The sequence below is a fragment of the Anarhichas minor genome, unplaced genomic scaffold (assembly GCF_050575085.1).
Source record: "Anarhichas minor isolate MPS153535 unplaced genomic scaffold, ASM5057508v1 ptg000011l, whole genome shotgun sequence".
Lineage (NCBI taxonomy): Eukaryota > Metazoa > Chordata > Actinopteri > Perciformes > Anarhichadidae > Anarhichas > Anarhichas minor.
The window spans coordinates 14,618,359-14,642,844 of record NW_027466457.1 but is presented as its reverse complement, the minus strand read 5'-3'; the positions used below and the strand labels follow the sequence as shown (position 1 = coordinate 14,642,844).

Sequence of the window (24,486 nt, the reverse complement as noted above, 5' to 3'; positions counted from 1 at the left end):
AAATCGGATAATACATTTAAACAAGAACCACGTGATATATTGATACATACACTACGCATATGTGGATGACTGGGTGTTCAAGTAACTCTAAATCATTTGTATTATAAAAAAAACATACTTTAGTACTGTAATTAAATTGTACCAGCAAATGTTTGATATTTGTGATTGAAACGTGACTCAAAAAGGTTTTCAATGATTTCAGCCCTAGTCTTATGATGTGTATTTCTGTAAGCGCCTCCCCACTCACTCATACTCACTGACTCTAATAAAACCTCGCTGGCTGATCAATAATTTAGGGTTCAGGGTAATTCCAGCATGCTCTCGTCTGATGTCACTCACTGTACCATAAACGGGCTGTGATATCGTCACCGCGTGGTTAAAGAAGTTTGGTGGTGCACTGCCATCTGCTGGCCACGGTGCCCACGTTCAAGTGTTTCTTGAATCTCTGGGTGATTAACTCCATAAAAACACTGTTTGTGTGAGTGTTGAACATCTCAGTTCAACATCATGGGCCTTAATCTGCTGCTGTGACGTCCTCCACTCTTCTGCTTTCAGGCTTTGCACCAGATGTTGGTACTTGGCTGCAGAGGTTTGCATCCATTGAGCCACGAGAGCATCAGTGAGATCAGCTGCAGGGGTCAGATCTGGCTCACAGGTGGATCAGGTGTTGGATGTGGTTTTAGGCCAGTCGACTATACAACTATTTCTTTAAGGACCTGGTGTTGCCGCATACAAACAGAGAAACGTCTTCCCCAAACTGTTGGCACAAAGTAGGACGTGCACTATTGTTTGAAACATCTTTGTGTCTCGTAACCAGGGATCAGCGACCTTAAGACCCGCACTACTCGGCCTCTGATTGGCTAGGAAAAAGTTAGCTGACTCCTGTTTTAAACTGAACCACTCATCTAATCTGAACCAGTGTCGGGCAAGTGTCGGGCAAGTGTAATAAGTTACTTTACTCTTTTAAAAAGTAACGGTATGACGTCACTTAGTTACGTTACTTGTTATATCACTGAACTGATATTATTGACCGACTCATATCATGACACCCAAACGGTTTCTAGTGTAGTGGAGAGTCAACCGTAGATGTATCACCCACATTAAAAGCTCTGTCAGCATTTTAAACAGGCAGAGTTTATATGTTTAAATTTTAACCATCTTCTTACTTCATTAAATCTCAAAGGAATATTTGTCTGAGAGCTTTAGTTACTTTTCAGATTACAGATTTTCATCCATTTCCTGCCCACTGAAATCTACAAGCGAAGGTGTTCCTTTATGTGCTGAGAAAATCCCCCTACTTCTTGACCTAATAAACTCTTGCTGAAACAAACACATGATCATCTTATAGAACATGATGCATTGATATAGATTAAACTAGCCAACAGGATATAAAGGAGTTCAAATTAAACATACACATTAATGCAGCAGTAATATTAATGCAGAAACATCAGATGTGGTAGTAAAACACTGACAGGGAACATTTCACAGCACAATGAGTTATTTTACTTTTACTGTTGTTAAAGACTACTTTGACAGCATGGTATTAGTGATTTTACTGAAGTATTCTTCCACCACTTGTAACTTCTTCACATAAAGTCAGGAGAGAATCAAGGGAAACCACCACTATCTGCAGCTGAGCGCCGCACAGATAAAACAAAGCTGAATCAGCAGGTTTGTCACTCAAAATAACTTGTTTTTTTCCAGACAGGGATGCTTGTGTGCTTATCGGCAGAGTGAGGCAACTCTCCTGTGTGGGAACAGACCACCTGTCAGCTGATGGTTTTTAACAGACGGGAGACGCTGAGGACAAACTCACAGTCCGGACGTTCAGACGAGATGAGAGGCCTCTGGCTGCTGCTGGTGCTCGTGGCTGCGGCCAACGCTGAGAGACTCTTTATTGGGTGAGAAGAGACGTCCGCTGTGGTTTTCATCTGTTTTCTTAGCTTTCATATTGAAATGCATATCTCTGTGTGAACTGTGACTGGCACAGAAGTCATTAAAGTTCTTCATTTATATCGACTTAATTTCTATAATATTTAAAGCCAGCCAGGGGCGTCAATACTACATATTTTCTCTTTCTTTATTGAAGGGAAAAGGGAATCTGATTGAGGTGACGGGTGTTTGTGGATTCATAAAGTACATTTTCTCACAAAAATAATGAACCTTCATACCAGAATAAAATACATTTGGACATTACATTTTCAAGCATCTACTTCTAGAGTCCATTAACTCTGTTCCGTTTATTTTATTAAGAGAATATGCAGTCTTTGTCATTTAATTTAAGTATTTAGAGACTTGATTATGTGTGTTTTTTCCTCCCTTGGGTGCTTTATAATCAGCAAGTCAAATAACTATCCAAGTTGAAAAAGTACATTTGTATTCAATGGGCAGAAAATGCCTGAGCTTTTTGTTTCGAGAAAGATTAAATCCTAATTACGGTCGTATTAAAGGGAGCGGAGTGGGAGTCACGGGTCTGGGTACTAGCTGTTCTGCACCATTAACTGCTTTTCATTTTGCTCAGCAGTGAATTTAATCTTCCTCCGCTGCTGAACTCACTCTGCACGTAGACCGCCTAAAAACCTAAAATATAAGTAATGATGCTCAGACTCTGAAATGAATTTGTCCTTCCAGAGATCAGGTCATCAGGGTCAATGTGCAGTCTGAGGAACAGCTGCAACTCCTGCAGGCTCTGGAGAATCAACAGGAGTGGGAGGTACACACACACACACACACACACACACACACTGTGCAAACACCTACGTACCTCAAGTTTTCTCAGCTGCTTGTGCCAAAGAGTTTCGCATGAACCTTCCAGAAATACAGAAGGCAAATCAAGCTCAACCTTAAATAATCCACTTGAGAGTTTTCAGTGGGTTGAAGTTTAACAGAGTCAGAAAGTCAGAAACTCTCAGAGGCCCGGCTGATGTTTTGTGCTGCACGCTTTAATACAGAAAGAAACATATCCAGAGAGGAACCTTTCCTCTTATTTGATTCTGTTTGTTAAATATTCTCTGCCCCTCCAAGTCATTCATTAATGCAGATTTAGAAACAAGCAAGTACGGTAAAAAAATGTCTTTAATAGATTTTACAACAACAGATTAGAATTTAAGATGTTTTAGTTGACTTAGATTCATACCGGGACATTTTCTTGTGATTTAATACTCTGTAATATCTCAAAATGGGTTTTGGAGATTTGAGTTCTGTGATAAAGATAATGCAATAGGATGAACAAGTTCATGTGACTGTATTTGTATTTGCACAGGTACACAGTACAAGCACTTTTCTCTCAGTCAGAAAAAACACAAAGATGGTGTGAGGAAGTAACGAGTAGCTAAAAAGAAACACAGAGGATCACATCTGGGTGTTTACAAGAAATCTGGTTGTCATCTTTATTTATACTTAGCAAGCTGACAAAGTGCATCACAATGTGCAGCAGCTTGGTACATGCAATAGCTTTATGAACAATAAACGTTTAGCTCAGTTCTAATGAAGGGCACTTAAAACTGGAGTGATGTGTTCTCTGGATCTCTTCTGAGGAGACGAGACACTGAGAAAGTATCAAAGTGCAGTCTGTGATTTCTAACCTGTCGGATCCCAGCTGGACTTCTGGCTCCACCCGGTCTCCACTGAGCTCCCCGTCGACATCCGAGTCCCTCGCTCCAGTGTGAGCTCTGTGACGGAGTACCTCACCGCCCACGGCATCCCCTACTCCGTCATCATCGACAACCTGCAGGTTCGTAATCTGAAGTCTCCCTGATTGTATTTAACTCTAAAGAAATCTGAGGACTATACTGAATCTGAGGTCTCCTGCATGTCACATTCAGGAGCTCCTGGATGAGGAGAAAGCCGAGATGGTGGAGAACCAGATGAAGGAGCGCAGCAGCAAGACCTTCAAATTCGCAGCTTATCATCGTCTGGAGGCGGTGAGGTTTTTAAGTTACTCATGACTCTACAGAGTACGAGAGAACACCTTATTACCACTGCATATCAAACACAGATGAGTTACCAGAATATTGATTGATGACAAATACGCAGTGGTGGAAGAAGATTATTTAAGTCGCAAAAGTGTGGAAATACTCTCTTACTGATGAAAAAGTACAAAAGTATAAGCCTCTAAAAATGACTACTTTACATACTGCTGGGTACGGAAGAGATTGAAGTCAGATCATCAAGGCACCAGATACAAATTAAAATTAAAATAAATCTTGGAATTTGTCAAGTCGTCGGGAAACTAAACTTGAGGATAAAAGAATTACGAATTAGACCAGAAGTATTTTCTTTTTAATAAATATTGTTATTGGGAAGTGCAGTGATGTAAATGTGAATACAGTCCTTTCTTGAACTCCTTAACTAACTGTTGATTAGTCAACCTTGTGAACACCTGAAGTATTTCTGTTTTTTATCACTCATTTGAATGATAACGTGTCTCCCGTTCAGATCTACAGCTGGATGGACACTCTGGTGGCTGAGCACCCGAAACTCGTCACCAAGCAGGAGATCGGGAGGTCGTATGAGGACAGGCCCATGTATGTGCTCAAGGTGGGACTCATACACATCCTCGCCTGTACGACTGATATATCTTTTCATCCATTCTTTTATAACGGGATGATTCTGTTGTCTTATAGTTCAGCACTGGAGGAAACAATCGTCCTGCCATCTGGATGGACACTGGTATCCACTCCAGAGAATGGGTGTCTCCGGCCACCGGAGTGTGGACAGCCAACAAGGTAACAACATGTCCACCAGATTAGAAAGATAGAGTGGAATGCGTTAGATATCTAAAATAAGATCTTAGAGGTGCATTTGAAAGAAGTTTCTCGATGATAAATAGAGCTGAAAGGACTTTTAAACCCTTAAAGGTGCTTTTCCTGCTCATATTTCATTGTAAATTAAATATCTTTGGGTTTTTAAACTGTTCGTTGGACAAAACAACGAATCTAAAAAAACTATGAATCTTTAAAAAATGAATCAGCAGGTTAATAAATAATGAAAATAATCTTTAGCGACAGCCCTGATAATATATATTCCTTATAATGATGTGTAAATTGACAAGAAATGAATATATACATTTTTTTCCCAGAAAGGGACTCAACAAATTGTGTTGCTTCTTTCTGTACATGTCAATTTTAATTAATTGAAGGAAAGCCCCTTAAGATGTAGCTTCTCATTTTCGAGGGTGTCCGATAGACACAAATACAAACACAGACTAACAAAAACAGCATCACACAACATCACATAAAGCACACAACATATACACAGCTACAGACAGCTGGCTTACCCTAAAGACAGATATTATTAACTCTGGATAGAAACTGTCACCTGCATGAGACCGTTAAGATTGCTTTCCTTTATTGAGAATGTCATTTCTACATAATTAAAGCCTTGTTCTTGCTTAGATTGCCATTAATTACGGTACCGACGCCTCCCTGACGTCCCTCCTGGACACCATGGACATTTACATGCTGCTCCTGGCCAACCCTGACGGCTACGCTTACACCCACTCCAACGTACGTCACCGTCACTCATGTTGGAGCTGCCACTTCTTTCATTTTATTTCCTGTTTTTAGTGTTGAGATTTTTTCTGTACATGTAAGGTGGATTATTTGAGAGGACGATGCGGTTGATACGAGCCAGTTTTTACAGTTTAGATCCTAAGAAAAAGATGAAAATACCTGCAGTTATGTGCTTAACTGACTGAGTCTGTGTACTGACGTGCAGGACCGGATGTGGCGTAAGACCCGCTCCAAGAACTCCGGCTCCGTGTGCCGCGGAGTCGATCCCAACAGGAACTGGGACGCAGGCTTTGGTGGTCAGTATAGAAAAAAAGAAATGGGTTTTTTCTCAGACTCTGATCCAGAAATCTCCACTTCAGTAGCTCTATTTTCAATGGCAAAAATGTATTTTCTGATTAACGGAGTGATAAATAGAAACAAATCTTTGACTCAAATATGTCAACACAATGAAAGAACGTTCTGTTTCTGTTCTGGAAATGAATGCAAATTAGCACGTATTTGATAAGATAATGCATTATTTGCAAATTTAAACATACATTTTTGGAAAACTGTATTTTCCTAATGTAGGTAAACAATTGAGGAAGTTTCATGGCGATATATATCTATTGGTTAAAATGTGTACCCTCTTCATCTGAAGTTTCTGCCCCTTAACACTTGTCTGTTTCTATGCAAGAACATGTATTGAAAATAAATATGATGAAATATCTAAGTGATTTTTAAGGTATAATTTTCAGTGATAAAAAAATTGTCTTGGGTGAAACAAAATGTTAGTTTTGACATGTCTCACACTATGTGAATATACACTGAATTGTCAATTTATTAAGTACACCTAATGCACTCTAATAGCATGTGGAGCTGTTGAATTGTAATGCCTTATACCGTGAAATGTTTCCAATATTTTGTCCACCCCTTGTTCAGAATAGAAAAGGTGGAAATATTAGAAACACCTCGACTACAATCTACAGCCTCCCGAATGACCATGAGCTCTTTCTGTCATTAAAATGCATCAGTTTCAGCTGGTTGCCCCTAATAAACTGTCAGCTGACTCACTGCACTGTAGATTTCTGTGAGCCCTCTTAAGTATTGTGTTATGATGTCCATTTTGTTCTTTTCTCTTTGTCTCCTGCCCCCAGGCCCCGGGGCCAGCAGGAACCCCTGCTCCGAGTCCTACCACGGCCCCTCGGCTCACTCTGAGATTGAGGTGAAGAACGTGGTGAACCTGATCCAGAGCCACGGCAACTTCAAGGCCTTCATCTCCGTCCACGCCTACTCCCAGCTGCTCATGTACCCCTACGGGTACACCTGCAAGAACGCCTTCCATCAGGCTGAGCTGGTAAGGAGGGAAAAACATAAAGAGTCAGTCATGAGGAAGCACAATACATCTGACAGCTGTGAACTAAAACAGAGAGGCAGCTGAATTGTATTATAACCTAATTTGAGAACTTCTGCCTCTGGTATCCTTCAATAAGTTTAATGATTATTAACAAAAAGCAATTTCACTACTTTGAAAGTCTTAGCTGTACAACTTGAGGTTACAATGCCTCGTCTAATTAAAGTTTTATTGCTGAAAATTCAAACTATTTGCTCCCAGATTGATGAATTTGCCAATTATAAACTCATCCCTACTACAGATGACAAATGAACAAATGATCTCTCTTTACTCAGACAGGAATCCTCCATAATAATAAAAATGTTTTTGTGAATATTAACATTGAGAAACTGCCTAAACAGTCCTCATATGATTGTATCAAAGCCCTCTAAGGCAAGTGCAAATTAGAGGTATCCTCCTACTTTTTAAGATAAATAAACTCTTTAAAAAGCCTCTTTGATCAGCTATGAAATGCTGTTTTTCTATGTAGAGATACGAGGTTCTCACAGGACAGCAACACTACAAACACATGATGATCTTATAGAATATGATGCAGTTAAAATGAGCTCAACCATAAACAGCTACAGCAGTGAACATTGATGCAGCAGTAATGTTAATTCAGAAACATCACATATGGAAGTAAAACACTGACAGGGAACATTTGAATGCACAATGAGTACTTTTATTTTTCATATTTTCAGTACATTTTGCTGACACATTCTTCTAAGGTTTTATATGTAGTATTTTACTTGTAGTGGAGTATTTTCACGGTGTGGCACTGCTACTTTTACTTAATTAAAGGATCCAAATACTTCTCCCACCACTGACTGTACCTCACTACAGTATTATGTTCCTTTTTGTGTTCCTAATAGGACTCTCTGGGCAGAGCCGCAGCGTATGAACTCAAGTCCTTCTATGGCACCAGCTACAAGGTTGGAAGCATCTGCAACATCATCTGTGAGTTACTTTTCTTTTTGTCTTTGCAACTTCACAGCACCTTTAATTAGGGCTGGACCATTATGGCCGAAATGATAATCACGATTATTTTCTTATTTTATAAGAAAATAAGGGTCGTCTTCACCTGAATTCAGTGTCTCCTTGTTTTGGAAACAGGTTATAAACAGTAAACTACTCCAAAACATCTGGATCGCGCCCCGCTGGATGGCTGTTAGTTCTGAAAGCGCTTCATTTGATATACAGAACACGCATTTTAATCATCAATATCTCAGTCAATTATGTTCATTGAATTGCGGAAAGCCAAAATCATGATTACTAATAATATTTGATTAAATGTGCCGCCCTACCTCAAATTCAAAAGGCAAAGTTACACAGCTGCAATTATGACAAATAATAATAAACAAATACAGCTACAAGTGGGCACGATAAATAAATATACTTTAAAGAGAAATTATAAATTGCAATTCCTCTAAAATACCAGTAATATTAGATTAGATTATAGATTAGATTAGATTAGAAAACTTTATTAATCCCCAGTGGGGAATCATACAGCAACGGTTCCTGATTCTAGCCACTCGTACCGATACATAAGACATATTGGTTTATTATTGCAGATAAATAAACACATGGGCCAATAAGTAACAAGAAATCAGAGGACAGATGTACCAAAGACATGTTTTAGATCATTTACATACACCAGAGAGCACTGACGAGTTCATTTTCCAACTATAAAAGTCCCGTTTAGTATATTTGTGATCATAATTCTTTGACAAATTCAAGGAGTCATTTTCATTTGATGTGTTAATGCAAATCTTTGAATATCAGTTGATATATTATCCGATTTTTAAAACTCAAATGTTGACAAAAAGCCGTGGTTAGTAGATCTGCTAGCATCACGTCTTCACCTCTTCCTCCTCCTCTTCCTCTCAGATCAAGCCAGCGGCGGCAGCATCGACTGGTCCTACGACAACGGCATCAAGTACTCCTTCGCCTTCGAGCTGAGGGACACCGGCCGCTTTGGTTTCCTCCTGCCAGCCAATCAGATCGTCCCCACCGCCTCTGAGACGTGGCTGGCTCTGAAGCACATCATGGTGTACGTCCGTGACCATCCTTACTGATCGCTGTGACCTGTGGAAAGAGGCTGAACTTTGAACTGACACAGAACAACTTTCTCATCTTTCTGTGCTGATGTTTGACACGTGACTTCAATATTGACCAATAAAGTCGTGAATGTTTCGTGTGTCCGTGTTTCAGCGCTTCTTTTTATTCTTTCTGAATTCAATTGACTTGATACATGTAGTGAATCATTGTATTCAGTGTGGCTGTGGCGCAACAAAGCATTCTTTTTTATATGTTTAGCTACGACTGCTGGATAAAACCAGCCTGAAGTGTGACTCGTTTGTCACTCAGTAGACTTCCTGTGAAGATGGAGGTTTATTTTGAAAAGAATCTGAATCAGCTTTATTGGCCATGTATGCGTACACATACAAGGAATTTGACCCGTTTTTTACGTTGCTCTCAATGTAAATACATAGAATATACAAATTAACAAAAAAATATTTTAAAAAGACACTATAAAGTCACATTTTCTTACTTCCTTTGTTCTCCATTTCCCTACAACTCCTGCTTTTCTGTCCTCCGCTACCTTGAGGTCTTCCAGCTGACTCTCTTTGTCTCTGTTTATGTTGTGTGTCTCTCCCCTCCCTGTTCTGTTGCTGTCTCTCTCTCTCTCTCTGCTTCTCAGCATTATCAATAGTTGTTGGTTTTAAAGTGTTTGAAGTCAGTCAGTAATAGATTAAAACAGAGAGGTGTACAGCACAAAAAGTTATCGAACTGTAGAGTCAGATCTGCTCAGTTTAGCTCTCCAGTGCATCCACAGTGCTCTGTGTGTGTGTGTGTGTGTCTGCTTTTGCCTAAAACACATGTTTGTAAAAAGAAAAATAGTAGAAAAACACACTACATTTTTGATTATTTTTTTTAATTTATTTTGCTATTTTCACCATCAGTTCATAAAAACTCACCTGTAATCACCTCAGGCTGTGATTACAGAGGGAGATATCATCAAATGTTTGCTTTTAAACATAGAAAAGAGTTGCAAATCAATTTGAAGTGCAAAGAAATTATATAAAAACTGAAATATAGATTATATTATATGTGTTTCTATGGGGCAATAGCTGCTCTCAAGTTCAAGGCTGTCCAACACAAATACCAGATTCAATCCAACAGTATGAATCTCAAACACAGAAATTATAGAAGCGATATCTCAAATCAACCTCAATGATACATCTTACTACTGGTAATATTGGTGTATATATATATATATATTGCAACGTCTTCAGGCAGTAGCAGCCACACTGTCAAAATTTCTTGCGAACTTTTCCAGCCAAATACTTAATGTTGGTTGTAATTACTTGGAACTTTTTTGATTTCTAACTAATTACTCCATTACATTATGCTAAAGCTAACAATATAATTGGCTGTTATTAAAGGAGTACTCAGATCTTTTACTTTTACAAGTACCAAAAGTAAAAGTACTCATTATGCAAAATGGCTCATTTCAGAATAATATATATTATATCACAGTGAGTAAAAATCAATAATCCAAATCTGCAAAGTAACTAATGTTGTCAAGTTATTGTAGTTGTGTAAAATGTATAGTGGCATAAAATTAAAAATTAAAAACTCAAGTAAAGTACAAGTACCTCAAAATTGTACCTAAATACAGCACTTGAGTAAATGTGCTTAGTTACTCCACAACTTTTCAGAGGGAAATATTGTACTTTTTACTGCACATTTAATTTAACTTTGTAGATCAAAATGATTAATACAAAGTATAATCAAATCTAGATTTAGAGTTCTTATTATGGATGAAAGTACAAACATATTAGACCATGAATTATTATAATTCACTACTATCATGTATGTTATTCTGAAATGAGCCATTCTGCATCATGAGTATTTTTTACTTTTAGTACTTGAAGTATATTTTGATGCTAATACTTTTACTTAAGTAAATGTTTTACTTGTAACTGAGTACTCCTATACAGTGGTATTCCTTAATTACAACACCATCAAAATTAGAGTAAGGATTACATTATGTTAGCTGTTTTATGTTTGGCCATGGATAAATATATTAATGTTACATTGACTGATCTGGAATATGCTAAAAAAACAACTGAAAAGTAGTTCTTCCCGCCTCTCACTGTCCTCCCTACTTTGACTAACATTAGTTAGCTGCTTGATTTGCTGCAGCAAAGTGGGATTACAATGGGGTTTCTAAAACAAATTGATATTGAAAACTTCAAGTCATGGCGAGGGAAAACCGTCATCGGTCCGTTCATGCGATTCAATTGTATAATTGGCACGAACGGCTCTGGTAAGTGAACTCTTTACAGTCAATGTAGCTGTTAGCTCTCTGGCTAGCTAACGTTAGCTGGCGATGCTACAATGGTACTTAACGAACTTGGCCTATTCTCTAAAGTTTGGAATATGACTATTTTTAGGATGACATAAATCAGTGAATATAATGTTGGAGTTAATTAATACAACTAGAGCATAATGTGTCTACATGTATTTGTGTTAACACGAATGCTTCTTAAATAAAGGCTAGCGTAGCAAACGTAGCTAGCTAACGTTAGCTGTCGATGCTACTAGCATGTTAGCCTAGCTGAATTAATATTAAAGTTGTTAGCTAGCTAAAGTACAATGGTACTTAGCGAACTTGGCCTATTCTCTAAAGTTTGGAATATTACTCTTTTTAGGATAACATAAATCAGTGAATATAATGTTGGAGTTAATAAAAAAAAATAGCTAGCCTTAATGAATACCTCTTACATTAAGGCTAAATTAAGCAAACGTAGCTAGCTAGCTTTAATGGTAGCTTAACCATTAAAGTCAACGACTAAAACCATTAGCTTTACGTTATTCAGAGATATGCTAATGATTTTTAAAAATCACACTATAGGCAAGTCCAACGTGATGGACGCTCTTAGCTTCGCCATGGCGGAGCGGGTCGCCTCTCTCCGGGTGAAGCACCTCAGGGACCTGATCCACGGAGCCCATGTGGGCCGGCCGGTCCTCGAGCCTGCCCGTGTGGCCTTGCGGTACTGTGACGACGAGGACCAGGAGACCGTCTTCTGCCGGAGCATCTCAGGTCAGTTTAATGAGTTTAGCTTAGCGAGTATTTACATATTATTTGTAGTTTTGTATTCTGCCTCGTGCATAACAGGTTCACTATCGAGGAAGCTTCTAGTGTTTGAATGGAGAGCAGGCTAAAGGCAATACAGTTGTCTAGAAAAGCGACCTATATGTAATATACTCATATTTAGCGTTAAATGACACAAGCACACGTGTGTATAAAGTTACTCAATATATGTATTGTTTTTCGGCTATGTTTGGTAGATTACTACCTAACATGCTGCACAATTGCTTTTATTTTAATTCTACTTCGCATTAAACAGATCTTACACAGATCTTACAGTTGCAAAAGAATGAAAAGCATATTTTCCCAATTGTATCAAGTAGAGATAAGGACAGTAGTTTTACTGCCAAAGTTTTGATCTATGTTATAACTGCCTGTTATTGTGTGTTTTTTAGGTGACTCCTCTGAGTATCGCATCAATGGTATTCATGTCACACTGGCCAAATACATTGAGGAGTTGGAGAAGATCGGCATTGTGACCAAAGCCCGAAACTGTCTGGTGTTCCAGGTAAATACTGTTATAAACATTGGTGTACATACACTTGAAAACATGCTGTTGTGTACTCACTAATACAATATACTCATTATATTCATGCTTCTCTGCCCAGACAAGTTTCATTCATTGTGGGTACTGTAGCTGAATGACTGTAAAGGGATGTGAATACTTGATATGGGCACTAAAACACACAAATACATTATTGAAAGATAACGAGACAGAATACAAGACAGCACAATACATAGTACATTACTATATTTTGGAGAATATATACAGTATTGTCCCTATTTAAAGTTAAATGATGTAACTTATTAACCCTGTAGGGTCGATCCCAAACACTCATTTCTGTTACAGAGTTATGTAGGGGCTTACCGTCGAGCCATTATAATGGCCGGTAGTAATAATGCCTTACAAACAAGTCTGTTACTCATTATTCTTCTCACCAGGGGGCAGTGGAGTCCATAGCTCTGAAGGACCCAAAGGAGAGGACCAAGATGTTTGAGTGCATCAGTCAGTCGAGAGAGTTTGCTGCAGAGTATGACATGAAGAAAAAGGCCCTGCTGAAGGCTAAAGAGGACACACAGTTTCACTTCAACAAGAAGAAATCTGCTACTGTCGAGAGGAAGCAGGTGTCCCAGGAGAAGATAGAGGTAAAGTCACACACCCAAATCCCCAAAGTCAACACACACTTGCAGTTATTTTAACAGCCAGCTACATTGATAAGCACTCACAGACAAATGAAGAGTGTGGCTGAGAGCCGGTAGCTTTTATTAATTTTTCAATCTGGAGGACACAGTGCTATTTAATGCTTTAACTTTCTCCCTGAAAACAACAAAAAGGGCATCAACAAACATCAAAACTCCTCATGGAATGACTTGTTTTCAGTTCACTAGAGGTACTCACAAAACACGCTAGTTCGTCCGAGCATGAATCAAGGCAAAAGAGTCTGTAGCTGTTTTGACATACTAAGGTGGGGTGACAAACCTGCTCTCATATCGGGGGATGATCATTCCTCAAAGGCTTTCATCGTGTTGGACTCGCTTCTACATACAAAAGGTGACACCATGACCTAACCCTAACCCACCCCCCACTTTTCCAGGCCCAGAAGTACCAGGAGCTGGTGGACAACCTTCACCAAAACCGCCTGCAGCTGAGCCTGTCTGAGCTCTACTGGAATGAGAAGGGCATCAATGTTCTCAGCGACACCCTGGGGGAGAAACAGCTGGCTGCAGCTGCTAAGAACAACATACTGGTGAAGGAAGAGCAGACATTCAAAACCGACAAGAAGGAACATGGACGTCTCACCAGAGAGCAGCAGCACATAGAGAAGGAGATCCGGTACGTGTGTGTGGATTTGAAAATTATTAACCAGTATATCAGAAAATATCCTAAAGTAAGTTGAAGGATACATTTAATTTGACCCTCACCAGCTGTTTTGTTTCCACATGTAGGGATGTATTAAAGACAAGCTGTCAATGTTTAACTTAATAAATTAACTTAGGTCCTCTCTCACTCTGTCGGTCAGCGCCCAGGAGCATGTCCTGTCTCAGTCTCGATCCCAGTACATCAAAGCCAAAGTTAACACCTCCCATCACATGAAGAAGGCGGAGGAGGTCCATGAAGCACTGAGGAAGAGTCAGAAGCTGATTGCTATTAAAGAGCAGGAGCTAGCAGAGGAAAGGCAGGAGATCTCTGAGCTGGAGAGGACCTGGAGGATCTATGAGAAGCAGCAGAAGAAGAAGGGCGCCTCCATGGAGAGAGACATCGTGCTGGATGACGATCAGGTGAGTCTGTGTCAGAAAACTCCTTTCCTGTCCGTTAACATGATGTTGAATATCAGAGGATAAAGGTCAGGGTTGTAAATGTTTTGTTTTGTGCAGCATATATTCTCAAAATAATAATAAACTCAGTGGACTGTAGGTGCAAATATTCAATGCGTTACTTATATACACTGTCTACAGTACAGAGGAGACTTACACATAATGAGTTTGGATAACATCATTCAACTCCATGGCAGAGATGCACTGATAGGTCACATTTTAAGGCCACACTTTAGTTCAGATTATATATATTATAATATTATATATACATCAGACATTTGGGGGTTTTGTTCTGATTAGTTTATCTTGAATAGAATGTTGAATATCCACAACATATATATGATTTAATCTAATCTAACCACCAATGCTTATCTTGCAAATGAATGCATATTAAACAGCCATGAATCAGAAATTGTAAATCAGTGTTTTTTTCCTATGTTTTGGTTAATAACAATTAACCAATACTGTTAGATCCCAATGACAGTGTCATAACTGCCTCACTGTATTTTAGCATAGATGTCTGCTAGAGATGTCTCATTACCAAGTCAGTTCTGAAAAGGAACCGTAGCTACAGAGGATCAGGGCTCAAGACTAATGGCGTCCCATCGGCCTGGGGACGATAGCTACTGTTCCTGATAATGCTACATTGTGAACAACAGATCCGTGTTGAAATCAGCAGGAGGTGAGCTAGTGAAGTACTGCTTGGCTAAATACAGGAGCTAACAGTTAACGTAGGGGGTTTGCATCGTGTTACTTGATGCTTTCAAGTGCTATTCAGTAAAAATGAGTATTGGGCACTGGTAAATTATAATGTTATTATTGTGTTTAAATGTAATCTTGTAAAATTCTGTTTTTGGCAAGAAACGTCAGGCATATCATCAGGGATTATTAATAAGTTCCCAAAAACAGTATGCAAGCGGTAATAAAGGAGTGCATGTTGAAGAACATTCATTGTTTTGTTTCGTACAAGAATTGTGGAAATTCACAAATCTCAAGAATCGTGACTTTCTCTTTATTTTCTGCGACAGCTCGAGCGATACAAAGAGCTGAAGGAGCTGACCCAAAAGCAGGGGGCTGTCCTCAGCCAGCAGGCAGATAAACTTTACTGGGAGGTGAGAGCGGACAACGAGAAGATGGCTTTCGACCAGCGCCGTAAGAAGGAAGTGGAGGTACTGTCAGTGCCACATGTTAATGACCTGGGATTAAACAGCTGTAAATCCAATAATCACTCTCTTTTAGCTCTGTTTTTGGTCTCCTCGGGGAAATATCTGGCTTTTTTTGCTACTAAATTCTCCACTATGTTCCCCAGCTAGTTTTGCTAACTTTGTCTGTCTACCGTTTGGTGCAGAGCAGGTTGTTACACAGCACAAGAGCAGTGAGAGTGAATCAAAACATTAAAATAATTACAGTTGCTTTAATTTCTCTTTGAACGTCATCTGTTGTAGGTCGCCATCAGGAACAACCAGACTCAGCTGGAAGATTTGTTACGCAGAGCAGAGACGCTGGAGGAGTACACCAAGTCCTGCAAGTACGACATGTGCTCGCCTTAATAATGACTGTCAGGGTGCTGTTGATTGAACTGCATGGTTATTTATCAATGACAAATTATATATTTCCTGAAATGACGATGTAACAATCGCAGATGGAATCCCGGCAAACTTCATAGAATATCTGCATGTTTCAGGTCGTCCCTTGAAAAGTGCCGTGAGCTGGAGGAGAGCCTCAGTGCGGAGCTGCAGCGAGGCCGCCAGCGCAGCGAGGAGCTGAAGCAGGAGCTGGGCGAGGTCCTGGAGGAGCTGGGGAATGCACATCTGGACAGCCAGGAGAGCCGATCCCAGCAGCGGCGCAAAGAGCTGCTGGAGAAGCTCCACAGACTCTTCCCTGAAACAGTGGTAAGAGACGGACGAGCACAACGAGCAGAGCTAAGAGAGTACGGGTCTGCAGTGAGAGGCAGGAGACTGAAGATGCATTAAAGGAATTATTTGTCATGGAAAAATAAAAAGCACGAAACCAAAAACGTCTATCTAACTAAATTCACTTGGCAACCGTCCAACTTATGGCGCTAAAAACAATAAAGAGAACTTTTGTTTGGTATATGCACTCATGAAAAACTAAAACACTGAAAGTGATATACAACATCCACTAGATGGCAGGAGGGTATTTTACAACAAGAGCTTGAGTTTATCAGAGTCTACGAGGTACACCTGAATGCACCATGAAGCAGAAAGTCCCTGCTTTACTTTACAAAGCAGTGAATAGCAGTTTGTTCAGCGCTGTTTTGTTTGCTACTGGAGGGCGGCTCCACTGCTGCTGCCTCTAAATCTTCTCCAGCTGACAAACTAGTTTTTTTCTGTCAATGAAGCGCTCGTTGTTCACGTAACTCACCAGGAAGGCGAAATGTTGCCTCTCAGTTACGGTGAGTTATTGGCTGGAAGTTCCTGCTCCCAGCAGCAGGATCAGCACCTTGGAGAGCGCTGCAGTGCACAGCGCTGACAGTAAGATCGGTCAACTCCTTGATCTCAAACACCCCTCATGTCCAATTCACTTTCCTGGAAGATGATGATGAAACCCTCCATATTATCCCTATGAATCAAAAGACATTTTTCCTTCAAGCATCTTTAAAATATATAGTAGCGATAAACCACTTTAGTGGGAGGTCATTCGTCATTTAGAATTTAATCATTTCAAGTCCCTCGTCTGTCTTCATACTCACTGTGGGCTTTTTTTATGTGCCACTCATAATGTCTGGTTGCTTCTTTAGAGAGGGATATATATACAGATATATATATATATATATACATATTTAAACCTTGTGAACCAGATAATTATTTATAAATATCAGTCATTACTCGCTATTTTTGAGGTTCACAAACCCTTTTCTGAAACCATTTATTTCGTCATATTTTCTATACTTCTCATTCCTGTCCCAGTTTGGTCGTCTGTCTGACTTGTGCAGCCCGATCCATAAGAAGTACCAGCTGGCTATCATCAAGGTGTTTGGCCGCTTCATGAACGCCATCGTCGTGTCCTCAGAGAAAGTGGCCCGTGACTGTATCAGTTTCATCAAGGAGGAGGGAGCCGAACGCGAGACCTTCCTGCCCATCGACTACTTGGATGTGAGTACTTTTTGGATGGTTGAAGATCAGAGTAGCACACAAACATATGTGATAACCATCTCCACCGTGTGTTCCCAGGTGAGTCCTCTGAATGAGCGGCTGAGGGAGATCTCCGGTGCCAAGATGGTGGTCGATGTTGTGCAGGTTAACAATAACACAGGTGCCGGCCAGCTTAGGAAAGTGGTGCAGTTTGTCTGCGGCAACGCTCTGGTGTGTGAGACCATCAAGGAAGCCAGGAGTGTGGCCTTTGACGGACCAGTGCGCATTAAGGTAAGGGTTGAGGACATAGAGTTGTTTACTTTTATATAACAATCCACACATGCTCCTCTAATATTACCACCTGCAGCCCTGAACCTGCTCACTTGCTTACTGCCTGAAATGTGTGGCTGCCAGCAGACGTGTGATCAGATGTGTTCCCTGTAGACAGTGGCTCTGGACGGGACGCTGTTTACGAAGGCAGGCGTGATCTCTGGAGGCTCCAGCTACCTGCGGATCAAAGCTCAATGCTGGGACGAGAAGGATATGATGCGGCTGAAGACACGCAAGGACAAGCTGACAGCAGAGATGCGCGTGAGTCAAACACACAGAATATCAGGACGGGGGAGGAGGAGGGAGAGCTGTGACGTGCTGCAAATTATCCCAAGGCTGGAATCGAACCCGGGACTTTTGTGGTTATACGACATGCGCTGTGACCACAAATGCCACATATTTTTGAAAATCGTACCATGTAAACTTCACTGTGTGTTTTGGCCCTCTGACAGGATTTGATGAAGCTGAAGCGGAAGGACTCGGACCTGAAACAGACAGTTGCTCAGGCTCAGGGCACTCAGACCCGCCTCAAATACTCCAAAGCAGAACTGGAAAACATTCAGAAGAAAAACATCCCAAAATGCCAAGCGGTAAGGGCCACAGAGCTGTGACTTAATCAAATGTTAGCATGATTGAGACAGTGTTCTTTATAGTGGTGTAACGGACGGGTTTAACGTTAACCATCACAGTGTGAAATAAAGTTTTACTGATGATCGTTATCCGCCAATATTCAGGAAAATATGTGATCAGGACATCGGTATAAATGCATTTCTAGTCGCAACAACATAAATAGATATTAGGGGTGAATTATTTGGTCCCTTTTTTCTTTTGTGCTCATCAGTGACTCTGATCCGTGATACGATCCGAACCGCGAGTTTTATGATCCATCGCACCACCAGTTCTTTATCATGGCTTGACTGCATGTGTACACGTAATCAGAGCCCCTGGTGTTTCTTCATCACTCTTCCAATCCCAAATCATGTGAGATGTTCATGGATTTATTGTGTGGTGGCGACACAGGAAGCGGAGGTGAGTTGACAGTAAATCTGCTGATTTCTTTCAGGAGATTTCTCGTATGGAGAGCGAAGTAGCAAACCTGGACTCTCAGATTCAGATGCAGCAGGAGAGCGTGGAGGTAAAGGAAGCAGAGATGAAGAAGATCAGAGACCAGATCGAACAGGTACTGCATCATTCTCAGTCACGTATTGCATATCATAAGGTGGCGTTTTGTTTTGTTTTGGGTCTTGACCACGGGATAACAACAGAATGCTATAATACCAAATAGGGTTTTCACTGACATCTCATACTGTAATTTGACGATGTTGGTTTATTCTGTGCACACGGCATCCATTGCTCATCCGTTCGTCCAGAGAGAGGAATCCCTCCTCTGGTGTTTTGCTCTGTTTCTTCCATTCCTTTTCCCTGTTGAAAGTTTTTGGGGGTTTAAGAACAGAGGGTGTCTTATGCTGTTCAGATTGCGAGGCCCCTTTTGTGATTCGTGATATTGGGCATTCAGATGGAGGACATGGTGTTTTCTGACTTCTGTGCTGAGATCGATGTGGACAACATCAGAGATTACGAACAGGAGAACCTGAAACAGCAGACAGAGCTCGACAGGAAGCGGTAGGACAAACCACACAGATATAGTACTATATACTGTATATATTATACTGTATGTGCTGAGCTTTAAGAGCCAAATCCCCGATGAACATGATAAACCTGGAATAAAAAATAATTGTTTTCCATTATTATGATTTTGTGTAAGACAATCCGTGATTTTTGATCACCAAGAAATGGCTTTTTTTATACAATCACACGGTAGAGGCTTTGATGCGTTCAGGTCAGCCTTAATATTCTACTTACTACTAATACTGTAATGTAACTTCAGGTTCAAAATACACTGGTTGTGTTTACTTACATGATTTGTGCTTGTATTACATTGATTGGTTTTTATAATTAGAGTTTTACAACATGAACACTTGGACATGTCTCTCCTCTCAGGCTGGAGTTTGAGAGTCAGTGCACCCGCTTGAATGCTCGGCTGGAGTACGAACAAGACCAACTGGAGCAGCAGGAAAAAAAGCTCCAGAAAATGGAGGAAACCATCCACAAGGACGAGAGAACCATGGCCGAGCAGAGGGAGGTAGAGACTCAGGCATTCATTCTGGTTTCTCATCGTCAAACTGTTAAATGGGTGAAATGTGTCCAGAATGACAGGTTGAATTAATCCTCCTGGATTATCCATTTCCTCTAAATGAGATTTAAGAAGTCTTGAGTTTAGGGATGTTTCAGTGGCTGGTGTGAAATAAAACAGCTCAGCAGACTTTTCCAGCCTGATGTTTCCACCCCTCACCCTCTCAAGGAGGAGAAGAAGCTGCTGGCGGCGGTGGAGGACGGTCAGAACAAACAGCTGGAGCTGAACAACCAGCTGCTGTCTCAGAGGAGCCAGGTGGCCGCTGCCAAAGCTGAGCTGGACCAGAAAACCCAGAGCCTCAAAGAGATCAACAAGTAACACTAATGCATACGTTCTGTGCTGTAGGGCGGCCACTAACGTCTCCTTTTCTATCCGTTAATCTATATATTCTGACAAACTGTATATCATTGCATAATGCAGAACTCAACTGGAGGTTTAAATTGTAAAAATAAATAAAAACAGGCTTATTTTTTAAGTCAGTAGTTCAGTTCTAAAATAAATCAAATGTTCTATTTAAGCCTTTAACAAAGTAGAAAAGTAAGTTCTGCATGAACAAAGTGAAACATGTTTAGACTGTAAGATGGTCTCCAGCTAAAAGTCATGTTACATCACAAAAACGTCTGTTGGACTCGTCTGTTGTAAAGCGGCCAGATAATATTCCAATCCACTTTGACTTTTGAGTTTCTTCTTCCCAACCTTTGTCACAGTGAGCTGGTGAAGCTTCAGCGGGAGGTGATGTGTGCAGAGACGGCCTTGGAGCAGAAACGCTTGGCCAGACACAACATGCTGCTGGCCTGCAAGATCCAGAGTCTGCCCATCACGCTGCTGTCGGGGAGCCTGGACGAAATCAGTGAGGTGCAGGTAAGACGGAGAGAATGAACCCTTCTTTGTCTCTTTTCAATAACCGTTACGACATCCGCACAGTTATGGAAAAGTACTGGATGTTCATTTTTAAAAAAGGGGAATGTAATAATAGAAGCTGTAGAATCCTCCTCACATTAAAGTAATACATCTATGAAACCCTGCTGGCTTTTGAGAAACTAAAAAAGTAATAAAACGACGTCTTACCTGATGTCTGACTTCCTCTCTACAGCTGGACACCGAATCTGAAAGCACTTCAACCACCTTGAACATCTATGAGAGAGAGGCACAACTAGTCATCGACTACTCCGGCCTGGACGCAGAACTCAGGGTCGAGACATCGAGCCTCATCTTTGTCCCAATCTTCTCTCAGTGCTGTTTATTCCTACGACCAGAAACGCACCTATAACATGCGTTGAATTTGTGTGCGTACAGATTCTGCAGACAGAGGAGGAGGTGGAGGCCTTCATGGAGAGGCTGAAAGAGTCGGTCTCCTCCGTAGAGGGAGTGCTGCATCGCACCACGACCCCGAACCTGAAAGCTCTGGCCAAGATGAGGGAGGTTAGGGACAAGTTACAGGAAGTGACGGACGGTATGTTGTTCAATGCATATTCAAATGTAAAGTCTTGATATTAGTGAATGTTTATATGTTAAACATCTCATCCACAAGATTTGTATTCATGTTCTGTTACTAATAACTGTGTAAGACTAGGCGGTTGTCGTACGATAACTGAAGTACCTGGACTGCCGAGTCGACTTTGTTTTCCCCGTCCCCTCGCTCAGCGTTTCAGGCCAGCACCAAAGCGGCCAGAAAATGCAGTCAGGAGTTCGAGCGAGTCAAAGCCCAACGCATGAACCACTTCAGCCGGTGCTTCGAACACGTGTGTGTCGTAATTGATCAGATCTACAAGCGAATATGCAGGAACAGCAGCGCCCAGGTGACGCACCAAAACCTCAACCACAGAAACACGCTCTCAAGTTTCTCTGTTTTTATTGTGTTCATCTGCATCCCTCCCTCACATTCATGTTTGTAAAAAACACTCTTAACTTGAGCTTTACTTGAATATACTCCGTCATCACCAACCAGTAGGGTTTGTGTGCACTTTAGATGTGATGTACTCGACAATATAGTGTCAAAAGTGGGGGTATATACACATCTACACTTAAGAGTTCCTCACCTGACACTTTTCAAGTGTAAACTACACATAATTCTCATCAACACTGGGCTTTGCAGAAGGTGTTAAATGACAAGTTCCTGCCATTTGTGCTGCAGGCCATCCTGAGTGCAGAGAATCCAGACGAGCCGTATCTCGGAGGCATCAACTACAACTGCATAGCGCCGGGGAAACGCTTCATGTCCATGGACAATCTGTCTGGTGGAGAGAAGGCCATCGCTGCCCTCGCCCTGGTGTTTGCCATCCACAGGTAACACTCCAACACATCACACAGACCAGATAACAATATATTAAACAAGAGATTATGTCTTTCCTTTTCCGATCCAAGGGTCCAAGAACAGAGGATGTTGTGTGATGTACAGATTGTAAAGCCCTCTGAGGCTTATTTATGATTTGTTGTGTTGGGCGACAAGAATACATTGAATTTAAATTAAATTATAATAGAGGAAACTGGAAAATTGTGGTTAGTGTAAAAGCATCAACTCAAGATACAAAGATTGCACAAAAAAGCACAAAATAACAAGTTGAATAAACAGATTAATAAATCTGTAATGACAGATTGATTTACCAACATCCTATTTCCCCAAAATCATTTAACATAATCTGTGTGAGTTGGACAGCTGCTTAATTACTCCCCACAGCTATAAAAACAAAGCAAAATAAAGGAATAAACACAGCTGTTGACACACCACGAAACATCTTTCAGAAACTTTTTGGGGGAAAGCCAGTCGACTTTGGGTACTTTACTTGTAATGACTCAGAGTTTTTAAACTGATGAATGGACTATTAAAGTGAAGGCTCTGTCATTTGGAGAGCCTGTTGATCCTCTCCTCTTTCACACCATTAACTCTCTTCTAGAGAGACACTTGACATCTCCCTGCTGCTACTTCTGTTCTTTTGTACTAAAAACCTTCTTAAATTCAAGACTTTACCACCTCTTTTGAAGCACTTGTTCCATCTTATCTAATACTCGGTATATCAGTTTTTAATGGCTGCTGATCAAACATTTGAACCACGTCGCTGGTTCACTGACTGTTTGACTCTGTTTGTGTTTTGTCCTTCAGCTTCCGTCCTGCTCCCTTCTTCATCTTGGACGAGGTGGATGCAGCGCTGGACAACACCAACGTAGGCAAGGTACGATCCCAGCTGCGTCCAGGGTTCACAGTTAATATCCACAGTAGTGCTGAAACAATGAATCAAACAAGCTATTTACTATTTAAGTGATCTATCATTAAGACATTTGAAAAGGCTTTGATTCCCTGCTCTCCAATGTGAGGATTTGCTTTGTCTATTTGACTGAATATCTTTGAATGTGGACCGTTTGACGGATAATACAGAACATTTTAAGGTTGAGTTGAGAAAAATACAGCTCTCCCCTCTCTGTCCTAAGCTCCTCCCACCAGACGAGCTCGAGCATATGTAAGCGCTTCATACAGTAACTTGTACGAGTACTAGTCAGAATGAACCAGAATGAACTTACCCGCAGACAGAAGACTTGAAAATTAGTTGAAAAGAGTTTTTCTATCAACTTTAGCTTGTGCTGCACACAGCATTAAGAACATATAAAACAACCAGAGTAATGTCATACATCACGTGTTACATCGTGTAATCATGACGTTTGACTGTGTTCAACTGTGCTCTTTTACCTTATTTTTATGAATTATATCCGTGCACACCTTGTGTGTTTGTGTCCAGGTGACCAGTTTCATCAGAGAGGAGTCCAGAGAGAACATGCAGATCATTGTCATCTCCCTGAAGGAGGAATTTTTCTCCAGGGCCGACGCTTTGCTGGGAGTCTACTCAGATGTAACAAACCTTTCATAACAAGAAGAAGAAGAAGAACTCATTCATTTCTGCGTGGTGTGACAATACAGTGACTACGGTATTCTCTTCTTTACAGTTTGAAGAATGCATGTTCAGCCGCATTCTGACCCTGGACCTGCGACCCTACCCTCTGGTTGAAGAGGACATCGGGAGTCAGGCGGACCCGAGAAGACCGGACTCATGTAGCCTGGACTCGCCTGCATGAAGCCCCTTGTATGTATGGCTCTTTCACTTTCCTTCTTCGACCATACCAACGCTTCTGTGTTCTCAGTCAAAGTAGTTATCTTATTATTAGATGGATAGTTATGTTCAATTTCAGGCTGTGTTACTAAATAGATTTTTGTACGTTTATGAGCCTGTTTTGTGTTTATATCTGTTGTCAATAACGAGACACAAAGACATAAATGCAGCAGTTTTACTCCTACAGGTTACCACATTCAAATGGTTTGATTCCCAATACAACAGCGTTAAAAAAACTCTGTTCATGTTCCTAAAATGTTGTTTGTGTCTAAGTTTATTCCACAGTGATACATGTTGGTGTATTACTTGTTTTTCTACTTGTTAATGTTACTTGAAGTGTTTTGTGTTCCAGTTGTGCTTTTAAGCACGACTTTTGTCCTGTTCATTAAATCCACAGAGTTAAAGATGTCT

At 40.7% G+C, this 24,486-nt stretch overlaps 2 protein-coding genes across 2 annotated transcripts; both read left to right on the top strand.

Moving 5' to 3' along the window:
• Positions 1–1,744: 1,744 nt before the first annotated feature.
• Positions 1,745–9,030, top strand: cpa4 (carboxypeptidase A4). Its single transcript, XM_076089600.1, has 11 exons — positions 1,745–1,901; positions 2,632–2,713; positions 3,599–3,733; positions 3,825–3,923; positions 4,438–4,539; positions 4,626–4,727; positions 5,397–5,507; positions 5,719–5,809; positions 6,647–6,846; positions 7,755–7,839; positions 8,770–9,030. The coding sequence occupies exons 1-11, from the start codon at positions 1,777–1,779 to the stop codon at positions 8,955–8,957; spliced, it is 1,320 nt and encodes a 439-aa protein (XP_075945715.1). The 5' UTR covers positions 1,745–1,776; the 3' UTR covers positions 8,958–9,030.
• Positions 9,031–11,106: 2,076 nt separating this feature from the next.
• Positions 11,107–24,040, top strand: smc1b (structural maintenance of chromosomes 1B). Its single transcript, XM_076089799.1, has 25 exons — positions 11,107–11,215; positions 11,804–11,992; positions 12,436–12,548; positions 12,983–13,186; positions 13,636–13,874; positions 14,062–14,320; positions 15,385–15,525; positions 15,802–15,884; positions 16,041–16,248; positions 17,287–17,472; positions 17,551–17,742; positions 17,896–18,042; positions 18,234–18,371; positions 18,845–18,961; positions 19,298–19,404; positions 19,783–19,924; positions 20,144–20,289; positions 20,683–20,836; positions 21,069–21,167; positions 21,272–21,428; positions 21,620–21,774; positions 22,110–22,261; positions 23,076–23,145; positions 23,707–23,817; positions 23,912–24,040. The coding sequence occupies exons 1-25, from the start codon at positions 11,107–11,109 to the stop codon at positions 24,038–24,040; spliced, it is 3,747 nt and encodes a 1,248-aa protein (XP_075945914.1).
• Positions 24,041–24,486: the final 446 nt, after the last annotated feature.

Coding starts and splice junctions, on each gene's coding strand:
- smc1b (XM_076089799.1), top strand. CDS start 11,107: ATGGGGTTTCTAAAACAAATTGATATTGAAAACTTCAAGTCATGGCGA. Junction 20,837..21,068: donor ACGAAATCAGTGAGGTGCAG/GTAAGACGGAGA, acceptor TCCTCTCTACAG/CTGGACACCGAATCTGAAAG. Junction 21,775..22,109: donor GCAGGAACAGCAGCGCCCAG/GTGACGCACCAA, acceptor TTTGTGCTGCAG/GCCATCCTGAGTGCAGAGAA.
- cpa4 (XM_076089600.1), top strand. CDS start 1,777: ATGGTTTTTAACAGACGGGAGACGCTGAGGACAAACTCACAGTCCGGA. Junction 3,924..4,437: donor CTTATCATCGTCTGGAGGCG/GTGAGGTTTTTA, acceptor TCTCCCGTTCAG/ATCTACAGCTGGATGGACAC. Junction 6,847..7,754: donor CCTTCCATCAGGCTGAGCTG/GTAAGGAGGGAA, acceptor TGTTCCTAATAG/GACTCTCTGGGCAGAGCCGC.